Below are 22,701 nucleotides of genomic sequence, written 5' to 3'. Positions count from 1 at the left end.
TTCCCAAAGAAATATATCATGACATATATTAAATAAAAACTAAATAATTAAAATTCCTAGAATTTACCTTATTTGTTGTTAAATATTTTTTTCACTTTCTAACCATGTAATATTTATGTAAACCAGCCTTAATTTAAGAGGAAAAAATGCAAAGCAGGTACAGTTCCTGGAGTAGGGAAACTGAGCTTTGTTGATTAATTTAATGAGCAAATGTTCACTGAACAGAGACCACGTTCAAGGTGGGGTAAGATAAAATGCTGGAAATATGAAATGAATGAGAGATAAGGAAGATAAAGATAAATACTCAAATAAAATTTATAGTAGAATATTAAGTTCAATGAAAAAGTTTTACATGATTTCAGAGAGAACTGGGATATCAATAGAAGCTATTACTTCCTTCATTTAACCATAAATTAATTTTATTTATTTACTTATTTGTTGCTGGAATTTCTACTTTGCATACAGCACTGTTCTAGTCAATGGGGTTAAGACAAAGTTATTGCTTTCATGAAATTTCCATGTTACCTGTGATTTACATACACCCTAAGAAAAGGATAGAATATCAACAGGAGTAGGTGAAGTGAAATCAGTCTAGGCAGTGGGCTAACACAAGGATCATGTCGAGAATATATGAGGAAATAGGAATATATCTGGCTGGAATATGAGGCGCATATAGGAATTAGTAGAATATGGTAGGAAGAAAAGCCAAAATATCAGACTGGAAATTATACTAAGATCAAAAGGAAAGTGGTATTCAAGGTTTTTGAAGAGGAACACTGTAACAATGTGCTTTGGTGAAGGTTAACTGTGGAGGAGAAGTTAATGGGGTGGGGCTAGATTGGGTGATGCCACTTATGAGATCATTTTTATAGTCCCAGCGAAAAGTAATAAAGTTTCTGAAATCATGGAATAAAGTTTGAGAAATATGGTATCCGAGGCCTTTAAAAGGTATTTATTTTTGTCTGAAAGATAGAACTCTGTTTCTATAGTTTCCAAAAACTGAATCACACAGTAAAAACAGCATAATCCTGTTCCTTCACCCCCTACCCAAAAGCAATAGGATATACTAAAAAACAAACAAACAAAAACAGCTCAGATTTTAATGCAGTGTGAATATTAAAATGATTTAATTCTCAGGGTGCCTGTCTGGCTCAGTTGGTTAAGCAGCCAACTTCGACTCTTGTCATGATCTCAGCTTCCTGAGTTTGAGCCCTGCATCGGACTCTGTGCTGACAGCTCAGAGCCTGGAGCCTGCTTCAGATTCTGTGTCTCCCTCTCTCTGCCCCTCCCCTACTCGCATTCTGGCTCATTCACTCTCTCTCTCTCAAAAATAAATAAACATTAAAAAATTAATGTTTATTAAATTTAATGTTTATTATTTTTTTTTTAAATTTAAAATTTAATTCTCATCTTAAAAAGAAAAGATTGCCAGATTAAGCACATTGAAGAAATTCAAAGAGAATGAGACGTTCATTGAATGCAAAAAGTGGTAATATACATCGAATGTGATAGATCAAGTGATAATTAGGTATCTTAACAAGTATATTTTTGAAACTAATCCTGGAATCTTAATGAAAATGTAGGATAGTGGTTTTTATACTTGAAATGCTTCCTAAATTAGTCCACATAAGCTTTCTATGAGCATGTGGAAAAATAACAGCCTAACAGTGTCTACTATGAAGATGCTTATCACATGAAAACATCAATAATGTGCATTTTTAAAAGGCATAATTCATATACCATACCATAAGTCCTTTTAAAGTGTAATTTCAGTGGTTTCTAGTATAATTCCAGCCATGCAGCCAAGCCCACAAACTAATTCTAGAGCATTTTTATCATTCCAAAGTGAAACTCTATGCCCATTATCAGTCATTGCCTCTCCATTCCACTGTCCCTCCAGACTCTGGCCAGTGCTGGTCTACTTTCAGTCTCTGTGGATTTGCTTATTCTGGATAGCTCATAAAAATGGAATCATATCTGTGGCTTTTTTTGTGTCCGGCTTCTTTCACTTAGCATGTATCAAGGTTCACCTATGTTGTAACTTGTGCGAGTACTTCATTCCTTTTTATGGCTTAACAGTATTCCCTCGTATGAGTATCCTACATTTTGTTTATCCATTCATCAGTTGATGGAAATTTGGGTTGTTTGTACTTTGGGGCCATTATGAATGATGCTGCTATGAACATTTGTGTAAAAGTTTGTGTGTGGATATATTTTCAATTCTCTGGGTATATGGCGAGGAGTGGAGTTGCTGAGTCATATTACAACTGCGTTTGACTCTTTGTGGAGCTGCCAGACTATATTCCAAAGCAACTGCACCATTTTATATTCCCTCCAGCAGTAATGCATTAGGGTTCCAATTACTCCGCCTTCTCACCAGCACTTATTATTGTCCATCTGATACATGTATTTTGTCAACAAACTTGGAAGCATGCTGATGCAGTTGAACACCGGGGCCTTCTTAGCTCTTTAGACATATGAGACACAGCTCCTCTATCAGTACTCGGAAGCATTAGGAATCTCTCCTCTCTTTACTGGGGAATTTGGGTCACACGTGTAAAGGTAATATAGACTGTCATTATTCAAAACAAGGTTTGGATGTGAGTGTTTGTATCTCATTGAATAATGAAAACATGTCTCACACAGCTAGGATGCCAGGCCCTGTCAGCCTACACAGCGGTAACCAATTTTGCTCTTCAGTATGTATGTCACTGTAATCCTGCATAAGTAATAGCTATTAGATTCCCAATACTAAACTGGTGTTCTGACCTTGTTTTGTCATGGGTAGTAGCACAAAGCACCTTAGCAGCTTTCGGATTGGGTGGCTAGGTAAACATTGCTTTCAGTTAAGATCCAGCAGGAAAGCAATAAGGCAGCAATTTCAGATGTCATAGAAGCCAAGAACACATAGGGCGAGGTGCATTTTCTTTACACAGCTCAGAATATAAAGGACAGACATTCTTCATCTGCCAGTGCACCGAGAAAGGAACAAAAATGGGTTAGCATTGTTTAAAGCTCATAAACTGCAACCATAAATCAGCAAATTAGCTAATGATTGCCTCTGGGTAGTGATACATGATGAAAAACAAATGAGGAAAAGTACTCAAGCATTGCACTTGGTAGCTACTGAAAAAATTAAAGTTCCATCTTCATAAAAAAACTGTTTAAGGGATGTTATAAAGGGTTGTGCCCTGGTAGCAGAACAATTACTGCTTCAAATGAGTATGTTTTATAATAAATGCTACCACATCAACTGCGCTTTTCAATGCTGTTGTAAATGATTCATACTGTTCCCAGGAAGATGCAAGTGTGGGGCTCATTTAGGAAGATGCAGTCAATCCTGTCTCGGCAGAGAGCATGGAAATAACGAGTGTTTAATCCATAGTACCAAGACCAGGGCCATGTCACCAGTCAGGACCCAATAAATATTTATTAATGAGGTTGCTTATAAAATCAGAGAGTAACATTAATCTTTGCAAAGCCAAATTAATCTTCTGGATTTTGTTTACTTTCTATATCTACTTTGCTGCTTTATTTTAAACATGATGAAATTTTAAGAGGTTGAATTCTTTTATGTTACAAAGATATTCAAGAAGTATTTACTGAATATTCTCCACCTGTGAAGCACCTTTGTAGGAGAGGAGGAAAATTTAAAGACATGGAGCCTGCCTTCTGGGGGAGCTGACAATCTAGTAACCATGCAAAACAATACCTAGTGCTTTTATTTTATTACCTATTTTCAGAGTATTTAAATAGCAGTAAGGGAAAGGAAGCTGTAAAGACTGGTATATTCCAGTTAGAGTTTATTAGATGCTTAGTTTACCTTAACATTAAGGGAACTACCTTTTCTTTTGATTAGTACTAGCAGAGCTCAAATGGCCTGAGATTTTAGGACCCTGGGTTGTTTTAAGGGCTACTGTAAGACTACAAGTTCAGATTTATTGTGATAAAAATTTTAACCTTCACACTTATTTCCAGAATATAATAAATACATGTGAAATAGATGGCCCCCAGCAGTCACTGAGGCCCCTTGTTTGGGCTGCATGTCTTTTATTCAGTTCATAAAGAACATTTTCTATGTTAGTAGGATGAAAGGTGGAGGTTGGAGTTAGGGAGGTATTCTCTGCCCACAGAGCAGCAGGATGAGAACTGCAGTTCTCCTTCACTCAAACCTGAGCTTAATGAGCTCAGTTGGGATGCTGACATCGAGGACTTGCTATGGAATAAAGCCGGCACAGAAGTCACCGATTATGACAGGCATCACCATGTGCCATCCCAATATGCCATTTTGGATTAGAAGGTGACTTCTCCCTTTGTCTCAGTGGGCACCTGTGGTTGTTTTTATCTCTCTTGCTGACCAGAACTCCTAAGAGAAAGCCAGTTTATTATCATATCTTATTCTTGATGCAGCAAATTGTAAGCTTCAAATTGTTCCTCTCTTTCCTTTTTGTTTTTTGTTTGTTTGTTTTTTTATTTGTTTTTAGCAAGCTCTGGTCCAAAGAACTGAAAGTAACTTTAACTTTTTATGTGTTACATCAATTATTAAGGAAAAAAATGCTATTATTAAAGGTACTAGAGTATGTGCTACAGTTGAAATATATGGACTGAGATGTTGCAAGCAACCAAACAAAATTATATTTAGGTTATCTACTTTTACAATGTCAAAAGTCATTATTTTTGGTGATGTAAAAAAAAAGAAAGAAAGAAAGAAAGGTCCCCTGCTACTAGTTTGACACAGGCAAGCATACATTTTTAAATATGTGCAATATCAGTATCATTTTTAATGTAAATCTTAGTTTTTTTGTTCAAGCTTCTATCGTTTAAATTGGAAATGACATGGTATAAAATGGCCCTTTCTCTTTGCTCACACGATTTTTTGTTTTTATTTTTGTTTTTGTATTCTTGCACTAGTAGTAATTGAGAATAAATATCATTAGATAAAGGTAACAAAAAAGACTAGATAGGTAATTTCACTGAAAACATTTTGCTTAGAATTAATGCACAGTCATTATATGGATATTTTCATACTAAACTAAATATTTGCTCAGGAGGAAATGCATTAGTCATGAACTTCTGCACTCCTTTTCTCCTCCATCTCTCTTTATCATCTGTTCTTCCTTCTTCCAGATCCCACATGCTATGCATGCTCCTCCTTTCAGGCAGTATTTTTGTTTCTTTCTCATCTGTCTGAACACCCATGTTCTTGACCTTTCATCAGCTTTCAGTAACTTATTAACACATCAGTTTTCCTTTCATTCTCTTCACTTTGTACCTCTTTGCTAACATCCTTATTCTATAAATCATTTCATTTTTACTATTCTAGTAAAATCAGACCCATAAAAATTATTAAAAGACTTAGAAAGTTTATTAACTTGTCCAATCTCACATGAAAAATAAGTAGCCAAGCTGGGATTTAAACCTAGCCAACCATGGACCCTGTACATTTGACTATTATACACTTTCACCTCTTTAGAGATTAGCATTGGGCTCTACCCATTCATCCACCTAGCCATCTGTGTGTTCATTTATTCACTCTTTCACAGATGTTTATTATTTAGTGGTTTGCTACTATCTATGCTCTTGGTAGGCACAGGATATTCAATGCAAAGCAACTAGAAACAGCCGCGAAGTAGGGTGAGGTGATAGATAAATTACACGGTAATAAATACATAACTACAAATTATATTCTAATTGCAGTAAGAAAAGTATATCTTGCCATGAGACAATATGAGTGACTCTTTTAGATTGGAGGCTCAAAGAAGCTTTTTTTCCTGGGAAAAAGGCTTTACCATGAGATCTGGAGGATGTGAAAAATTAGCCAGTCAAGGGGAACACCATTCCAGCCAAAGGAAAGGCATCCGCAAAATCCCTCAGGTGGGCAAAGGGTTAGCCTAGTCAAAGAAATCTAGAGTTACTAGAACATTTTAGGAGGGTGGTGAGAAATGACCTTGGAGAGGTAGGCATGGCTAGAGTAGTCAGCAGCTTTTACTCATGTTAACTATTTTTTTAACCTGATGCAAAAAGAAATCTTTGAGCTTTTAAACAAGAGAATATGTGAACATATTTGGATATTTTTAAAGATTGCCCTAATTGTACATAGAATGGAATTTGCGGTAAGCAAATGAACAAATAAGAACCAGTTATGAATCCATTACTTAGTCCAAGTGAAGGATGATACTGGCTTGGCTTGCTGTGGTGATGATGGGAATGGAGAAAAGTAGATGGATTCAAGTATGTTTCTATTTACAAACAATACTGGAGCCTGGATAAATCACAAATCATCATAAATCATCACAAATCATCCTGGGCTTCAGTGTCTCCTTTATATCTTTCTTAGATTTTATACTGAATACAGGTTGAAGAAGGAAATATAAAGAGTTTTGATTCCTTAGAAAAGACAGCAGGTGCTTTCATTATTGTATCATGACAATGGCATATATAATTATTTTTGAGGTAAATTATATATAAAGAAATATTTCCAAGATATATGAAATAATAATAAGAAGAAATAAACATTATCATGTTATTTGTTTATGAGAGGGTTAGGAACATGATATGGTTTCCTTATTTTTTTGTATCTTTGATTTAAAAAGTTTTTTAACATTTATTCAATTTTGAGAGACAGAAACAGAGTGTAAGCGGGGGAAGAAGGGCAGAGAGAGAGGGAGACACAGAATCCAAAGCATGCTCCAGACTCAGCTGTCAGCACAGAGCCCCATGCAGGACCCAAACTCACAAACCACGAGATCATGACCTGAGCCGAAGTCAGATGCTTAACTGACTGAGCCACCCATGTGCCCCCTGTGCATTTAATCATTGTTCAACTATAAATGAAATTTGATTTAAGGACTGTTTTAGTGGGAACATCTCAGAAATTAAGATTTATATAATATGTATGACAACATAAGTTTTTTAATTTTTTTAAGCTTATTTATTTTTGAGAGAAAGAGAGTGAGCAGGGTAGAGCAGAGGGGCGGGGTGGGGTGGGGAGAGAGAGAACCCTAAGCAGGCTCCGTGCTATCAGCACAGAGCCCAGTGTGGGGCTCGAACCCATGCACTGTAAGATCATGACCTGAGCCTAGATCAAGAGTCAGACATTCAACTGAGCCACCCAGGTGGCCAGACAACATAAGCTTTTTAAAACAAAATTACTTGTGTATTTCCAAATTTTTACTTGACGACATTTGTAACCTATATGCGTGAAAAGTATTACATGTCAACACTGAACTGAGACCATCCGTCATTAATCCCTTTGGAAAAATCCACATGCAGGCAGAAAGAATCTCATCAAACTAGTGTCTTCCTTTGTACTTTCCCAAATTGGTTGTCCCTTTTCTTAGATCTAAAGAAAAGTGTGTTGTGTTTAAATTCTTTCTGACTTACACTTGTACCAGATCCTCTTCTGGTAATTGTCTAGGATCAATGGGAGTTCTCAGTTATATATTTCCCTTCTTGGCTGTCTAAAGGAATATCTGCATCATATTACTCCTAACGGTGTCCAGGTTCTTCACCTCCGTTTCTGGTTTCCATGCTACTGGTTCCTGAGTTTCTAAAGGATGGTGATCACAGAAATTGGTGAGAAAGAATGTTCCTGTACAACAGTTGATGGTCTTCTGGAAGCTGTTAGTTAACTGTCCCAGAAAAAAAAAAACAAGCAAACAAAAAACCCCCAAAAACACAAGTGGTAACTGGTCCCTAGCTCAGTTTCCATATGGTACCTAGGGCTGGTTAAAAAAAATGGCAGTTGGTCTTTTTAACATTGTAAGTTTTGAGTCAGGAGCCATCCCTGCTGGTGTAATCTCTCCTTACCTGTTCCCACCAATCATATAATCATAACACTGAAGAAAAGGAGAAATAGGGCAGGAATAGTCATTCTAAAGTAAGTGTCTGAATGTTTCTGACTTACTCTAATGCTGGCTGCTTTTTTTAGTTCATAGTCACGAATCCATTGCCTTTGATTTGTGGTTTTATTGTGACCATCTTCTCCACCAAAATAGTTGGCTAGTCATGTCTAGCTGTTGGTGCCTAAGGAAGGGATTATCTCCAGAGTAAAATGTTTAGTGACAACAGTTGCAGAAAAGAATGCAGGACCCTGTGTTAAAATTATATCCCACATGTTCCTTATTATTTCAGTAGTTTCTAAAATGTGGAATAATGTACACTTTGAATAGGTATGTGACACTCAAATACTAATGCTTTGTCTTGAGTTAGTGATAGAATAAAACATGTTCTGATTTTTGAATTATATTTTCTTGTTGCTTTTTAAAAGTTATAATTAGAGGTGCCTGGGTGCCTCAGTCGGTTAAGCATCCCAGCTTCGGCTCAAGCCATGATCTTGCAGTTTGTGAGTTCAAGCCTCACCTGGGGCTCTGTGCTGACAGTTCAGAGCCTGGAGCCTGCTTTGGATTCTGTGTCTCCCTCTCTTTCTGCCCCCTCCCCCTAGTGCCCTGTCTCTGTCTCAAAAATAAATAAGCATTAAAAAAAGTTATAATTAATATCAGCATATTTACTGATGTATGTAAGTTTCAAAAATATGAAACATGTCTTATATGGAGTGTGTGCATAAGGGAAAAAAAGATTCCTGCATTTCAGTTTAACTCAGAATGGTACTCTATGTTTAGTATACCTTCTTACACATTTAAGATCTTTTAAAAACTCCTTATACCCCTGGTCTAGAAGGGCTGTGTCATGGAGGAATGAATTCTGCTACTCCTTCTCAGTAGATAAATTCTTTTTTTTTTTTTTTTAATTTTTTTTTTTTTCAACGTTTATTTATTTTTGGGACAGAGAGAGACAGAGCATGAACGGGGGAGGGGCAGAGAGAGAGGGAGACACAGAATCGGAAAGAGGCTCCAGGCTCTGAGCCATCAGCCCAGAGCCCAGATAAATTCTTAAAGTACAAATAATTTGTTTTCAATATATAAATCCTTTAAAAAATAGCATTATAGGGGCACCTGGGTGGCTCAGTTGGTTAAGCGTCTGACTGGCTCAGGTCATGATCTCGGGATTCATGGAGACTGAGCCCCACATGGGGCTCTGTGCTGACAGTGTGGAGCCTGCTTGGGATTCTCTCTCTCCCTCTCTCTCTGACCTTCCCCTACTTGCTCTCTCTTTCTCTCAAAATAAATAAATAAACTTTAAAAATAGCATTCTATCTGCATATTATGAAAAAAAGAATTTTAAGCCTGTTGTCAACACCAACAAATTAAAGTGTAAATACTTTGGTCTCCAAAAAGTAATATGGTGGTTTTGGGTTACTAAACCATCAATGCTATCAGTCTATCGTATGTATGTGCGTATATGTGCATATTCCATCTTGAATTTCTACCTAATAGGTGTAACACTATAGGTATAACACTATCTAATAGGTGTAACACTATATCTAGTCACAGCATCATTATTTTTAGTCACTTGACACTTCATCCTTACTAAATAATTGAAGAGAGGTCATAGACATCCATTTTATTTCTCTAGTTAGTTATAGCACTGGTGTCTGAATACAAATTAGATTCGTCTGTTGCAAATAACACAAGGCAGTCACAGGATTTTTCATGCTGCAGGCACATTTTTCTTATTTATTGGAAGCATTAAAAATGTGTCCCACCTAATTTTATCTGAGTAGATAGATAATAAAACATGAAAAATTTCATAAAGTAAAAAAGAAAAAAAAAAAGGCCAGCTGCCTGATCTTCCTGTCGTTTGTCGGCTTTTCAGGTTCATCAAATGATGCATGTGTCTTTCATATGGAAAAATTATGAAATCTGCCTTATATGGAGTCTGTGTAAAATGAACTAAGGTTTTTGCACTGACTACCGAAACAGCCACATAGGAAGAAGAGGGCCCCACAGTGGTTTGAATAACCACGTTGTGTCAAACAAAATGGTGGCAAAGAAGAGACCATGCTAGGTGATATTATTGGGCAGACACATAAATTACCTAAACAGTTCTTGTTCCATGTAGTAGAGAGTGAAAAGGAAGCCAGATTGGGAATCAGAAGACATTGTTATTTCAGCTCTACTCCTTATTTAGATGACTTGTGTGTAGCACTTACACCTTTGTGAACCTCAGGACTATCACTTGAAAATATAAGGAGTGTAGTGTAATGTGGTTTATTAAATTGCTCACAATCAGTGTTTATCATCCTGGGAAACTTTCCCACGGATATAACAAATATAACAAATTTTCACTATGTGCATGAAAGGCTGAGGAAATAAATAATGGTTATTAGATTTACAAAGCTGATTAATTAATCCCTTCATAACCTGCAGCATATACTTCATTTTCTTAGTAGCTTGACTGTTCCTATTAGAGTTTGTCTTAGACATGTTATATATATTATGTGCAGTGATGACACGGTACATTTATGTCTGTAGTTTTGGAATCTAGAAATGATGTCAATACAATATTGCTTTATTCTTGGAGAGTAAACCAAAAATTTTCTTAAGTGTTTGGGAAAACATCATGTACATTCTATGTTAAAATATTAAGTCCTTGTCTTTTCTACAGTATTGTGTTTTATTCAAAGCTTTTTCATATTCATTATCTCAGTAGATCCTGGCAATGGCACTGTGAGATGGCTCACGCTGATGGCAATATCTCTATGCCATGGAAGAGAGAAATGCAACACTATGATTAATGAGCTGTGCCCAAGGTTCACACACAACTGATTAGTAAAAGACCCCTGACACTTACTCAATGATTCCTTGTACACCTCACTGCTACTGCAGTTAAAACACATTAATAAGAAACATTTAAGACAGAATTACTGTGTAGAAATGAGAAGAGTGTTTTTAAGGAACCTTCTGCAAGTGATACAGTCTGAACTTGTCATCTCCATCTGCATTAGTCAGAATGTTAACAGATTTTGGCTGCATCTCTACAGACTTAAATCTCCAAAATTCCAATGATGGACCTTAGCGTTTCTCACTTTCCTAATCAAATTGGCAAATTAAAAAATCTAACAAGAATAAAATTTGTGATAGAGAGGGCATCATTCTGGCAGAAAGAATTCCAGTGAAAGACTGAAATGTACTTTGCATCCCTTTGCTTTGCTAAGCGTGGGTGCTTAATGTTTGAAAAAAAGAAAGGAATAAAGAGAGAGTGAGAGATGAAGGAAGGAAGGGAGGGAGGAATGGAGGAAGGAAGGAAGAAAATGAATTAAAAGGTAAGTTTTCTATCAACAATTTATATATTTATTATTTTAAAATTCTGCTGGCTCAATCAGTTAATCTTCCAACCCTTGGTTTCGGCTCAAGTCATGATCTTGCAATTTATGGGCTCAAGCCCCATGTGAGACTCCGTGCTGACAGCATGGAACTTGCCTGGGATTCTCTCTCTCTCTCTCTCTCCCTCCATCTTTACCTCCCCCTCTCGTGCTCTCTCTCTCTCTCAAATAATTTTTTAAAAATATTTTTAAGAATATTTCATCAACTTGCCCTATTTTCAATGTACCCTTCCTAATGAGAAGAGCTAGATGGTAAACTCTGCTAACTATCACTAGGAGGAGGGAAGCAAGTCTCTACCTTATGATTCTAGGCTGCTAAGGATGTTGGCACAGTGACATCTTTGAATTTGCTTCCAGAGTAACAAACATAAAAAATGCAAATACAATAGATGCCCTTAAACCAAAAGGAATTAACTTTTGGAAATATTCTTTACTGTAATTATGATAAAGAAAATTAAAACAGAATCAGAACTACCAAAGGTGAAAAAAAAAACTCATACTCTCTGCTGTTAATTAGTTTTATGATGCTAAGTGATTACATTTACATGTTCACTTCATTATGTAGTTTCATTGTGTCTTGTATTTCATATGCTGATTAAACACATATTTTTGTTTTTAAATAACAAGACTGAAAAAACTTTTGGGTTCCCCAAATGAAGAAAGTACAGTTGGCCGCACGAAATAGTTCTCATCATTTGATTCACTCTGTCTTAAGAGCATTTCTTTTTTTTTTAAGCTATTAATGTTTTGTAATATATACAGAAATAGTATGAATGGTTAAAAAGAAGTAAAATGGAAATACTCCTGAGGTTAATGGAAATATAAATGAAGGCTTGTTTGCATGTAAAATGAAAGTAAAATGATCTTCCATTTAGAAAATCTACCCACAGATATAGATCAAGTTTTTACTATTAGATGTTTGTCCATTTCTATTCTATGTCCACGTATAGTCTACAGCCAAACTCTGGTTGTAATGGTCACTTGAAAAATGTTCAAATGGGGGTGCCTGAATGTGTCAGTTAGTTATGCATCCAACTGTTGGTTTCAGCTCAGGATATGATCTCAAGGTTTGTAGGTTTGAGCCCCATGTTGGGCTCTGTGCTGACAGTGTGGAGCCTGCTTAGGATGCTCTCTCTCCCTCTCTGCTCCTCCCCTGCTCGCGCTCTCTCTCTCTCTCTCTCTCTCTCTCTCTCCCTTGCAAAATATATAAGTAAAGTTTAAAAAGGGTGGGGGAGAAAAAGCCTCAGATGAAGGGTAGAGGGAAAAAGGGAGATAGGAGAGACAGAAAAATGGTGAGAAGGAGGGAGGTAGAAGAGAGAGAGAGGTGGAGGAAAAGACAAACTCTTTTCTACTTTTTTTTAATTTTAAAGAAATTGAGAGTAGCTCAGGGATATTATGTTCTTTCAATAGGTTTTCTCAAAAAGTCCCAGAAATGTTTTGCTGGAAACAAACTGGGCACAAGTTCAGTGTAACCGTAGTATTTTTCACACCAAATGTCTGGAGCTGCACTTGCCCTTGGAAGAGCTTTTCAAGTCATTAAAGCCTGTCTTGTCCAACTACCTCGAATGATGAATGATGGAGAACTATATGCTAGGGTTTCATTTAATTTGTATCTGGAAGGAATGTTATAGCTCACAACCAAATGTCTTTCAAATAAACACCTTGTTGATTGATGTGACGCATCATAAGACAGAAGGTTTTTTGAATTGGGAATATATGATAGAAGCTGAACATATGGTATTATATAGGAAAAGAATCTCTTCCAGAATGTGTGAATGAAATAGCATTTTCAAAGCTATTTCAAAAATATTACATTTTAGAGATGTTAGCAATTGCCTGGCCTAAAATTTAATCAACAGCAAGAGCTTTGAAAAGACTCCAGGACAAAGAATGTAGGTAATGTGAAAAATGTCACTCAGACCAGAAAGCATTGCTAACAAATTGTCGTGATTCTGTGCCACAGGAATCATTCATACCAATGTCAATAATAGCTCCACAACCTGTAATTTCATAGATACTGAGATATCTAATGTAAACAGCCTGCCTATTTTGTCCTTTAAGTTCTATTCTGGTAAATCCATTGAAAAGTTTAAAAAGAAGTGGTGCTTTTTAGGAAAGTTGTTAACGAAAAGAAATTACCAGATTGTGACTCGTGTGTATCAGTGATGATCAGCGTAAATTGCATATGTCTGACCTAAATATACAAAATTTACTTTCAATTTATTATGTGATAAGTTTAAATTTTACTTATTTATTTTGAGAGAGAGAAAGGGAGAGAGCCTGTGCATGTGTGCATACGAGTGAGGGTGGGGGAGAGAGAGAATCCCAAGCAGGCTCCGTGCTGTCAGCACAGAGCCGGATGAAGGCTCCATCTCAGCAACCATGAGATCATGACTTGAGCTGAATCAAAGGTCAAACCCTTAACCGACTGAGCCACCCAGGTGCTCCTCAGTTTACTATTTTAAAGATAAAAATACGAAGCCTAAATCTGATCTTCAACAACATTTAGGAATTACATTCCTTGCTCTGACTTAAAAGGAAAACAGTTACAATTCAATCATACAAACCCATTTAGACACAAAAGGCTTTGACACTCCCATCCCACAAGTCTTTTAGTTTCCAAATATACCAAAGGTCAGCAGCACCCAGATTATGACTGGGTTCCATCATCTATCTTTCTCCATTTGGACCATTCTAAAGTAGTTTGGTTATCATCAGCTGCCCCTAATGGCTTGCAAAGTGCTTGCTGCTGACCACCATACTTCACAGCTTAAAATAGGCTCTTACAAACATTTCCTCATGTGCTCTCCCTAGCAATCCTTTGAGAGAAGTATTCTTATAATCTGGTTTGAAGAAAACAAAACCGGGGCTTTCCCAAGGCAGAAGTGGCAGCTGATTTCAGATTTCTTGATGTCAAATTGCAGCCTTTATTAACTTTATCCTGTTACTAACACTTTTGAAGTTATTTGAGGATTTGAGACACACATAGAAGAAAGAGACTTTTAAAGAAGCAGGTATACAGGCCAAACTCCAAATCATGATTTAAATAACCTTATTTCTAAAGCCAGCCTTGAGTGAAATATCTGTTCATTATAATATTTAGAAAATTTCAAACATTTAATACTTACCCACTTTTTAGGATACAAATATATTCACTTTATATAATGACATCCCTAATTATGCTCAGAGTGTGTTTATTATAGTTAAGATTGCCCTTGGAAACTTATGGAAAATTATTATGTAATCAAGTTATTCCTTAAGTTATTCTTTATTAGCATATTTTGAACAGCTAGATAATTTCATCTGTTTGCCAATGAGGAATTTTTTAAATATGTTATCACTGTGAGATTTAAGAAGATATTTAAGAAATTATAGATAAACCTATTGACTATATTATATACATTTAATGTGACTGAACATATTAATTACTTTCATTAAAAAAATATAGGAAACTCCCAACCAGTGTAACTGAGTTACACTGTAAAGTTTCTTATATTAATCAGTTGCTTGGAATTCTTCTCCGGAAAAAATATAAATATTGACTGTGATCTCAATATCCTTCAAAAGTTCCTACAAATCGTAGTATAGATGAAGGAAACAAATGATAGTAATATTAAGTAGCAACCTATAATATTTTATAAATTGAAACTGAGGGTACATTATCAACCTTAATACACACACACACATTTTTCCTTTTGCTGTCTTCAGGAATTGTGCAATGCTGATACATTAAGTGTAACTAGAAATGTTACTTTTTATTTATGATTTTTAAAATCTATAATGTAATAAGATATTACTAACAAGTCAATCATTCGATAATATTCCAGAATTAAAACAGCAAAAAGATATTGCTAGATGTTCTTTAAGGCTAAGAATTCGTTTGGTATAGACACTACTGAACATGTCATACAAAGGCTTAAGGAGCCTTGATCCTAGTAACAGAGATTTACCAACTTTATAAAGAGTGAAATCACTGAGCCTTAGACCTGCCAGTGTGTTCATTGCACTTTTTTAAGGAAAGAAAAAAAAGTATCTGATCTAACTACATTTTTTCTCAAATTGTCAGAAGTATCTTTCCCATATTCTCATATCTCTGAAAAAGAGGTACATCTTAGAGTCAAGAATTTGAGAACATTTTTTACATCCTTAATGGTATATAAAATCATGGCCTGTCTTATAATCATCTTAGATTTGATAAAATGCCATGTTACCAAATGTCTAAATTATCTACATCTCTAATATTTTTAAATTTTATGATCATGACTAGTAAAAAGTATTTAGAGTACACTGTTACCAGTAAGCAAGCATATATTTATTTCAACTTCTACTTTACCCTTGGCTCAGAGGTAGAATGGTAAGCTAGCTTTCCCTGGGACCGAGGCCATAACATGAGACTTACATTGGGAAGCCAGAGATACAAGTGCCAAGTTAAAGCAGACAGACTAATGAGAAAAGATTGGACTGCCAGTTCTTTGTCAATGAGGAAAAAAAGAAAATGAATCAAAAGCTTCAAAAAATAACTTCTGTACAGGACACAGAAATGCAAAATTCGAGAATAAATGGAGATTTCAACATTCATCTCTCTCCCTCACATTAGGGAAAATTGCAGACAAGCTGACAAAATTTTCTATTGCTCACCAGTTATTCCTTCAGTTTTTTTGTTTGTTTGTTTTTGTCTTTTATAGACAGTTTGAAAAGGATAAATTTGGGGGAGACTTGTATAATCGGCATTAGAGAAGCTCTGTAACAACAACTGCCAAAATTATAGATCTCAATATAACTTTCCTGCACTTCATCCTGGACTTGTCCTAAACAGGAAAAAAAAAAAAAAAACAAAAAAAAAAAAAAACAAAAAAAAAAAACAAAACAAATTCTAACCACTCAAAACATGACTAGGCTGAGGTGAGTCCACATTCCTGTATTCTAAGAATTGGCTTCACCCACATCAGTATGCCCTTGAGCTTCTGATGTTATCTGCTTCAAAAGTTAGGACATGGAAAGTGTGGATTCACATTGCAAATTTGCCATATTTCTTTACTTTCAAGTTTCTCAAGATGTTATCTATGTATAGCAAAAACATCCATTTTTTCAACTTATTTAAGAATAGATTCAAAATAGTAAGTTGAGTAGAAATTATACAAATTTTCTTGCAATTATCCTGAAACATTAATGAGTGGGCAAAAGAAAAAAAGATAAAAGCAGATTTTAAAATTTGGCTCCTATTTTCCAATGTTGGTTTCTAGTTGGGCTCATCAAGTCACAGCACCTGTTTTCTCATTCTGGACTGAACTCTCTCTAAAGTCCCACACTATGGGTCCAATCTTTGCCCTCACCATTTTTTGCTGCACTAAAGATTGGATATCATGTATGCTTCCAGTTTTAAATTGATGCATTACTATCGACTCTTATGAAAATTATTCAGTATATGAGTTTATGGAGATTATTTTTTTAATTTTATTTTTATTTTTCAAAAATTTACATCCAAATTAGTTACCATATAGTGAAACAATGATTTCAGGAATAGATTCCTTAATGCCCCTTACCCATTTAGCCCATCCCCCCTCCCACAACCCCTCCAGCAACCCTCAGTTTGTTCTCCACATTTATGTCTCTTCTGTTTTGTCCCCCCTCCCTGTTTTTATATTATTTTTGTTTCCCTTCCCTGTTCATCTGTTTTGTCTCTTAAAGTCCTCATATGAGTGAAGTCATATGATTTTTGTCTTTCTCTGACTAATTTCACTTAGCATTATACCCTCCAGTTCTATCCATGTAGTTGCAAATGGCAAGATTTCATTCTTTTTGATTGCCGAGTAATACTCCATTGTGTGTATATGTATGTATATTTATATATACACACACACATACACACATACACACACACACACACACACACACACACACACACACCACATCTTCTTTATCCATTCATCCATCACCAGACATTTGGGCTCTTTCCATACTTTGGCTATTGTTGATAGTGCTGCCATAAACAGGGGGGTGCATGTGTCCCTTCGAACCGGCACACCCGTATCCCTTGGATAAATGCCTAGTAGTGCAATTACTGGGTCATAGGGTAGTTCTATTTTTAATCTTTTGAGGAACCTCCATACTGTTTTCCAGAGTGGCTGCACCAGTTTGCATTCCCACCAGCAATGCAAAAGAGATCCTCTTTCTCTGCATCCTCACCAACATCTGGTGTTGCCTAAGTTGTTAATGTTAGCCATTGTGACAGGTGTAAGGTGGTATCTCATTGTGGTTTTGATTTGTATTTCCCTGATGATGAGTGATGTTGAGCATTTTTTCATGTGTCGGTTGGCCATCTGGATGTCTTCCTTGGAGAAGTGTCTCTTTTACCCATTTCTTCACTGGATTATTTTTGGGTGTTTTTTGGGTGTTGAGTTTGATAAGCTCTTTATAGATTTTGGATACTAACCCTTTATGTGATATGTCATTTGCAAGTATCTTCTCTCATTCTGCTGGTTGCCTTTTAGTTTTGCTGATTGTTTCCTTCTCTGTGCAGAAGCTCTTTATTTTGATGAGGTCCCAGTAGTTCATTTTTGCTTTTGTTTCCCTTGCCTCCGGAGACGTGTTGAATAAGAAGTTGCTGCAGCTAAGATCAAGGAGCTTTTTACCTGCTTTCGCCTTGAGGATTTTGATGGCTTCCTGTCTTTCATCCATTTTGAGTTTATTTTTGTGTATGGTCTAAGAGAGTGGTCCAGGTTCATTCTTCTGCATGTTGCTGTCCAGTGTTCCCAGCACCACTTGCTGAAGAGACTGTCTTTATTCCATTGGATATTCTTTCCTGCTTTGTCAAAGATTCCCTGGCCATATTTTTGTGAGTCCATTTCTGGGTTCTCTATTCTGTTCCATTGATCTGAGTGTCTGTTGTTGTGCCAGTACCATACTGTCTTGATGATTACAGCTTTGTAGTATAGCTTGATATCTGGGGTATGGAGATTATTTTATATTTCCAGCCTTACTTATAATGAAACTATGTTTCCCACTATGCTTAACAGACCTATAGATATATAGTTTTAATAAACATGATGAATGCATATATATTTTTAAAGATGAGAGAGAGAGAGAGAGAGAGAGAGAGCGCGAGCATATGTGCACACAAGAGGAGGAGGGGCAAAGAGAAGGGGAGAGAGAATCCCAAGCAGGCTCTGTTGAGAGAGAGGAGCCTGATGCAGGGCTAGATCTCATGGACCATGAGATCATGACCTAAGCTGAAATCAAGAGTTGGAAGCTTAACTGACTGAGCCATCCAGGCACCCCTATATTTTCTTTTGTTAGATCCTTTTGATTTCTAAGTTTCTTGGGTTTATTTTTCCTTAACTCATTTTACTTTCTTTTATTTATCTAAAGTCAATAATAAAAGGAACTATTTAGAATCCTCAGTCTCAAGTAACATACACACACACACATACAATCTCAACTGCATTCCTTCTCTCTCTCTCTCTCTCTCTCTCTCTCTCTCTCTTTCTCTCTCTGCCTCTTATTGTTATATGAACAGCTATTACCAAATTAAAGTGAATAGAGAATAGCCCTATAGACTTCTCGGAGTCAAAGGCTAAATTTTTCAACATTCATTTTACTTTCACTTAATGGTTTTCAGGATATATGTTAATAATCCTAATCCATTGCATACTAACAAATATAAATGTTTCAAATGCTTTCACTTGCAACTTGAGGTTCATTTATTTATTTGGCAGATTGCAGAGTTTCACTTATGTGCCAGATATACAATGATATACAAATATCAGGGGCGCCTGGGTGGCGCAGTCGGTTAAGCGTCTGACTTCAGCCAGGTCACGATCTCGTGGTCCGTGAGTTCGAGCCCCGCGTCGGGCTCTGGGCTGATGGCTCAGAGCCTGGAGCCTGTTTCCGATTCTGTGTCTCCCTCTCTCTCTGCCCCTCCCCCGTTCATGCTCTGTCTCTCTCTGTCCCAAATAAATAAACGTTGAAAAAAAAATAAAATAAAATAAAAAAATAAATAAAAAAAAAATATAATACAAATGAACATAAGTACACATGAAAGATAGCAAAAACGTACAAAGATAAATAAAATATTGTATCTGACATTGAGGGTCTCCTGGCTGGGCAAAGAGGATCTATATGAGAAATGGTGTAAGAGAAGCTCATTAAAGGGCAGGTGAGGAGCAAAACAGAATGGAGACACACACTAAAATGTGGAAATAGTTACCTCCCAGCTGCCTGGGGAACACAGACAAGATACACAGAAGAGAGGACTTTTGAGCTAAGACAGAGAATGAGTAATACAGTTAGTGACTTAATCATACATTATGATGAGCTCTTGATGTTTTATAAAATGCTAGATTAACATTGAAAAACAAACGAAAATTGGTAACAACTGTACAAAGAATAATGAAAGAGCATTTATAGTCCCCCACCCCCACACTCAGCCTGTAACCCCCTTTGCTAATCTGAATCTAACATTTAGGTGTTAACCCTGAGGTCACATCCTCAGAGAAACCTTAGTTGACACCAAGTGTAGATTTGGTTCTCCCTTTTATAGTCTCTTAAGACACCCCACACTTTTCTTTTATAGGCTTTATCACAATTTGTAATTAGATGTTGTCTGTGTGCTTATTTGTGCACTGCTTCCTCATTAGATGCAGGATCAGATTGCCAAATTGGATACATGCATCAAAGATTTTACCCAGCGTTAAGGATATAGGCAGTCCAGACACTCTGGCAAAGGACAGAGTTCTGGAGCATCAAAAACTTCTTCCAGATCCTTCCTTCCCAAATCAGACATGTCCCAGAAAAATCAGTGATGTCTCTAGGTGAGTCCTGATGGTTACCTTACAGAAAAAGGAACACTTAGATTATGCAAATCTCCATTTTGTATCAGCTGTGAACTGAATTGTGGCCCCTCAAGATTCGTATGTTGAAGCCCTAGCCCCCAGTGTGATGGTATTTAGAGATGGGGCCTTTGGGAGTTAATTAGGTTTAGATGAAGGCACGAGGGTGGGCCCCTCATGATGGGATTAGTACTTTATAACTAGAGAAACCAGAGAACTTGCTCTCTTCTCTCTGCTATGTACGGACACAGTGGGAAGGCACCATCCACAGAGAACTCTTACCAGAACCAGACCATGATCTTGGACTCTGAGGCCCCAGAACTGTGAGAAAATACATGTCTGTTGTTTAAGCCGCCCAGTTATGACAGCCCACACAGATTAATACAGTATTCTTGGAGAGTTGTCCAATTATGTATATTCTCCAGGGAACTATGCCTTATAATCCATACACTCATTTATGGACTATATATGGAATTTTTTTTAGCCAGGGTCATCCTGCCTAGCACTTTCAATAGAAAAAGATCCCTCCTCCTAGCAAGTATGATGTGTCTGCTGACATGGGAGGTCCAGTAGACCAAGAAAACAGACTGGGTTTTCTGTCTTCTCTTTCCTCCAGAACAACACCCATACACCTGCTCCCTCAAAGGGAGTGAAGGGACCATAGACAGGATGCTTTACTATGTTCATCCCAACTGTAAACTTGAGGACAGTGACTCTTTTGTTTACTGCTGTTTACCTAGCACTTTGCATACTGCCTAGCACATAGCTATTAAAAGAATGAGTGAATTAATGATGCTTACTAACTACTGTGTAAAACTTTAACTTCCACTTGTTCTCAATACGCTTCTTTAAGCCCCAAGAAGTATATTCTACTTTTAGTACTTGGTCATTGGATTCATCATTGAACTGACTATACTATATTTTCTTTTTTTTTTTTTAATCTTTTTAAATGTTTTTATTTACTCTTGAGAGAGAGAGAGAGGAGACACAGAATCCGAAGCAGGCTCCAGGCTCTGAGCTGTCAGTACAGAGCCTAACGCAGGGCTCGAACCCATGAATGGTGAGATCACAACCTGAGCTGAAGTCAGACACTTAACCGACTGAGCTACCCAGGCACCCCTGACTGTACTGTATTTTCTAGTGAAGCAAACAAGTGGCCAAACTTATGTAGTCCAAACTATTTCCTGAAATTATGTTCTTGTAGATTTAGGGTAATTGAAGAAAAGAATACAGGCTTTTCATAAAAATAGTTGAAAATATGTCTCCAAAGAATCACTGACTCTAGCAAATAAGCATTTTCATGGCAGATAGGAAACAATGAATTGTCCTCTTATTTTGAAAATTCAACATGAGTTTCTTGAGAGGGTAGGAAGATTAAATTCATTGCTAATTAATGAATACCTGTATACTACCTGTATGGGCCAGGTTGCCAGCATGGACCAGATAGTACACTCTCAGATAAAATTTGAGAGACCCCAGTGAAGGGACTATCTCACTTAGGAATGGTGAAGCTGCCAGAACCTAGTAACAGCAGGGAGCCTTTAGAATTCTGCCATGAGGGGACAACCAGAAGGCACTATTATGGAATCTGTGAAAGCAGTCACACAATGGCAAAGGGGCTGCCCCACAAGAGCCACGGTCAAACCTTGGTCAAGCAGCAGACAGCAGACATGGTCGTGGAGGATAATCCTCCTCCTGTCTTTCTCTTCCTGTCCTCAGATTTCTCTCAGTGCCTTCCGTTGGCCTAATTTAAGAGAATTCTTGGAGGCGAAAAGACCCTACATGACACAGCCGGTAGAGGTCAGCCTCCAGGACACATAGAGTGGATGAGGCAAGAAATAGGTGTAGAAAGGGAAACAGAAAATAACCATTAAAAAACCCTAAAAATGCCACAAGTTGTCTATGAAGATCAGGGCCACATCTGAAAACATGTTAGGAGAAAAGCAGAATGTTTGGAAATACCCCTTCATTTCATCATTTGTAACCTTACATCTATTTCATCAGGTTAAGGAGGCCTTATCTTCTGGTTTTGGAAGGGAGAGATCGTTCAGGTGGTGACATCCTAATCTAGCACTGTTTCTTTAAAATATTATATTTAAGAATCAGTTTTGTAGCTCTTACTGTGTGGCAGGTGCTGCTTTAAATTTTTTTTGTTTGTACAAATGCTGATTTAATTTTATCTGGATCCAGTGATATGAAGTAGACTCTATTCTCATCATCCGCATTCAGTGTGCTAAGGACACCAAGACACAAAGAAAGGGAGTGGCTTGCCCCCTGGTTCACACAGATAACAGGTGGGGGAGCTGCCGTCTGAACCCAGGCTCTTGGGCTCCAGTGTCCATACTCTTAACTGCTACAGCGTGCTGCTGCTTTTATGGGGGACTTGTTGCAAGACCAGTTTCCCAGCACAAATAAATTTTAAATGGTGACCACGTCAACAGATCAGAGATGGTGATTTTTTCCCCCGTGAATTTTCACAATCCTCTCAACTATATTAGCTTGTTTGTAAGACTGTTAGGAAAAATGCATTTTCTACTCACGGTCAAACCTACAGCAAAAACCAAGATAATTTTGGTGTAAATATACACAGACTGGGTGCTGTTTGTCAGAGCCTGGGATTTAGAGGATTAAGCGGGATTAGATGCAGAA

At 37.0% G+C, this 22,701-nt stretch overlaps 1 protein-coding gene across 2 annotated transcripts in view; it reads left to right on the top strand.

Annotated features, from left to right (window-relative positions):
- KHDRBS2 (KH RNA binding domain containing, signal transduction associated 2) overlaps positions 1 to 22,701 on the top strand; it is a 591,209-nt gene that overhangs the window by 440,054 nt on the left and 128,454 nt on the right. Inside the window, exons 7-8 of one of the 2 annotated variants that reach the window (XM_047859594.1) lie at positions 8,356 to 8,371; positions 17,748 to 17,770. The exons of the other annotated variant lie outside the window; for it this stretch is intronic. Coding sequence (XP_047715550.1) covers positions 8,356 to 8,371; positions 17,748 to 17,770 — 39 coding nt within the window. The remainder of the gene's footprint in view (positions 1 to 8,355; positions 8,372 to 17,747; positions 17,771 to 22,701) is intronic. 2 annotated transcript variants of the gene reach the window in all.

This window comes from Prionailurus viverrinus, chromosome B2 (genome assembly GCF_022837055.1).
Source record: "Prionailurus viverrinus isolate Anna chromosome B2, UM_Priviv_1.0, whole genome shotgun sequence".
NCBI lineage: Eukaryota > Metazoa > Chordata > Mammalia > Carnivora > Felidae > Prionailurus > Prionailurus viverrinus.
Note: the sequence above shows the minus strand (reverse complement) of the source record. Positions and strands in the feature narration are given on the sequence as shown.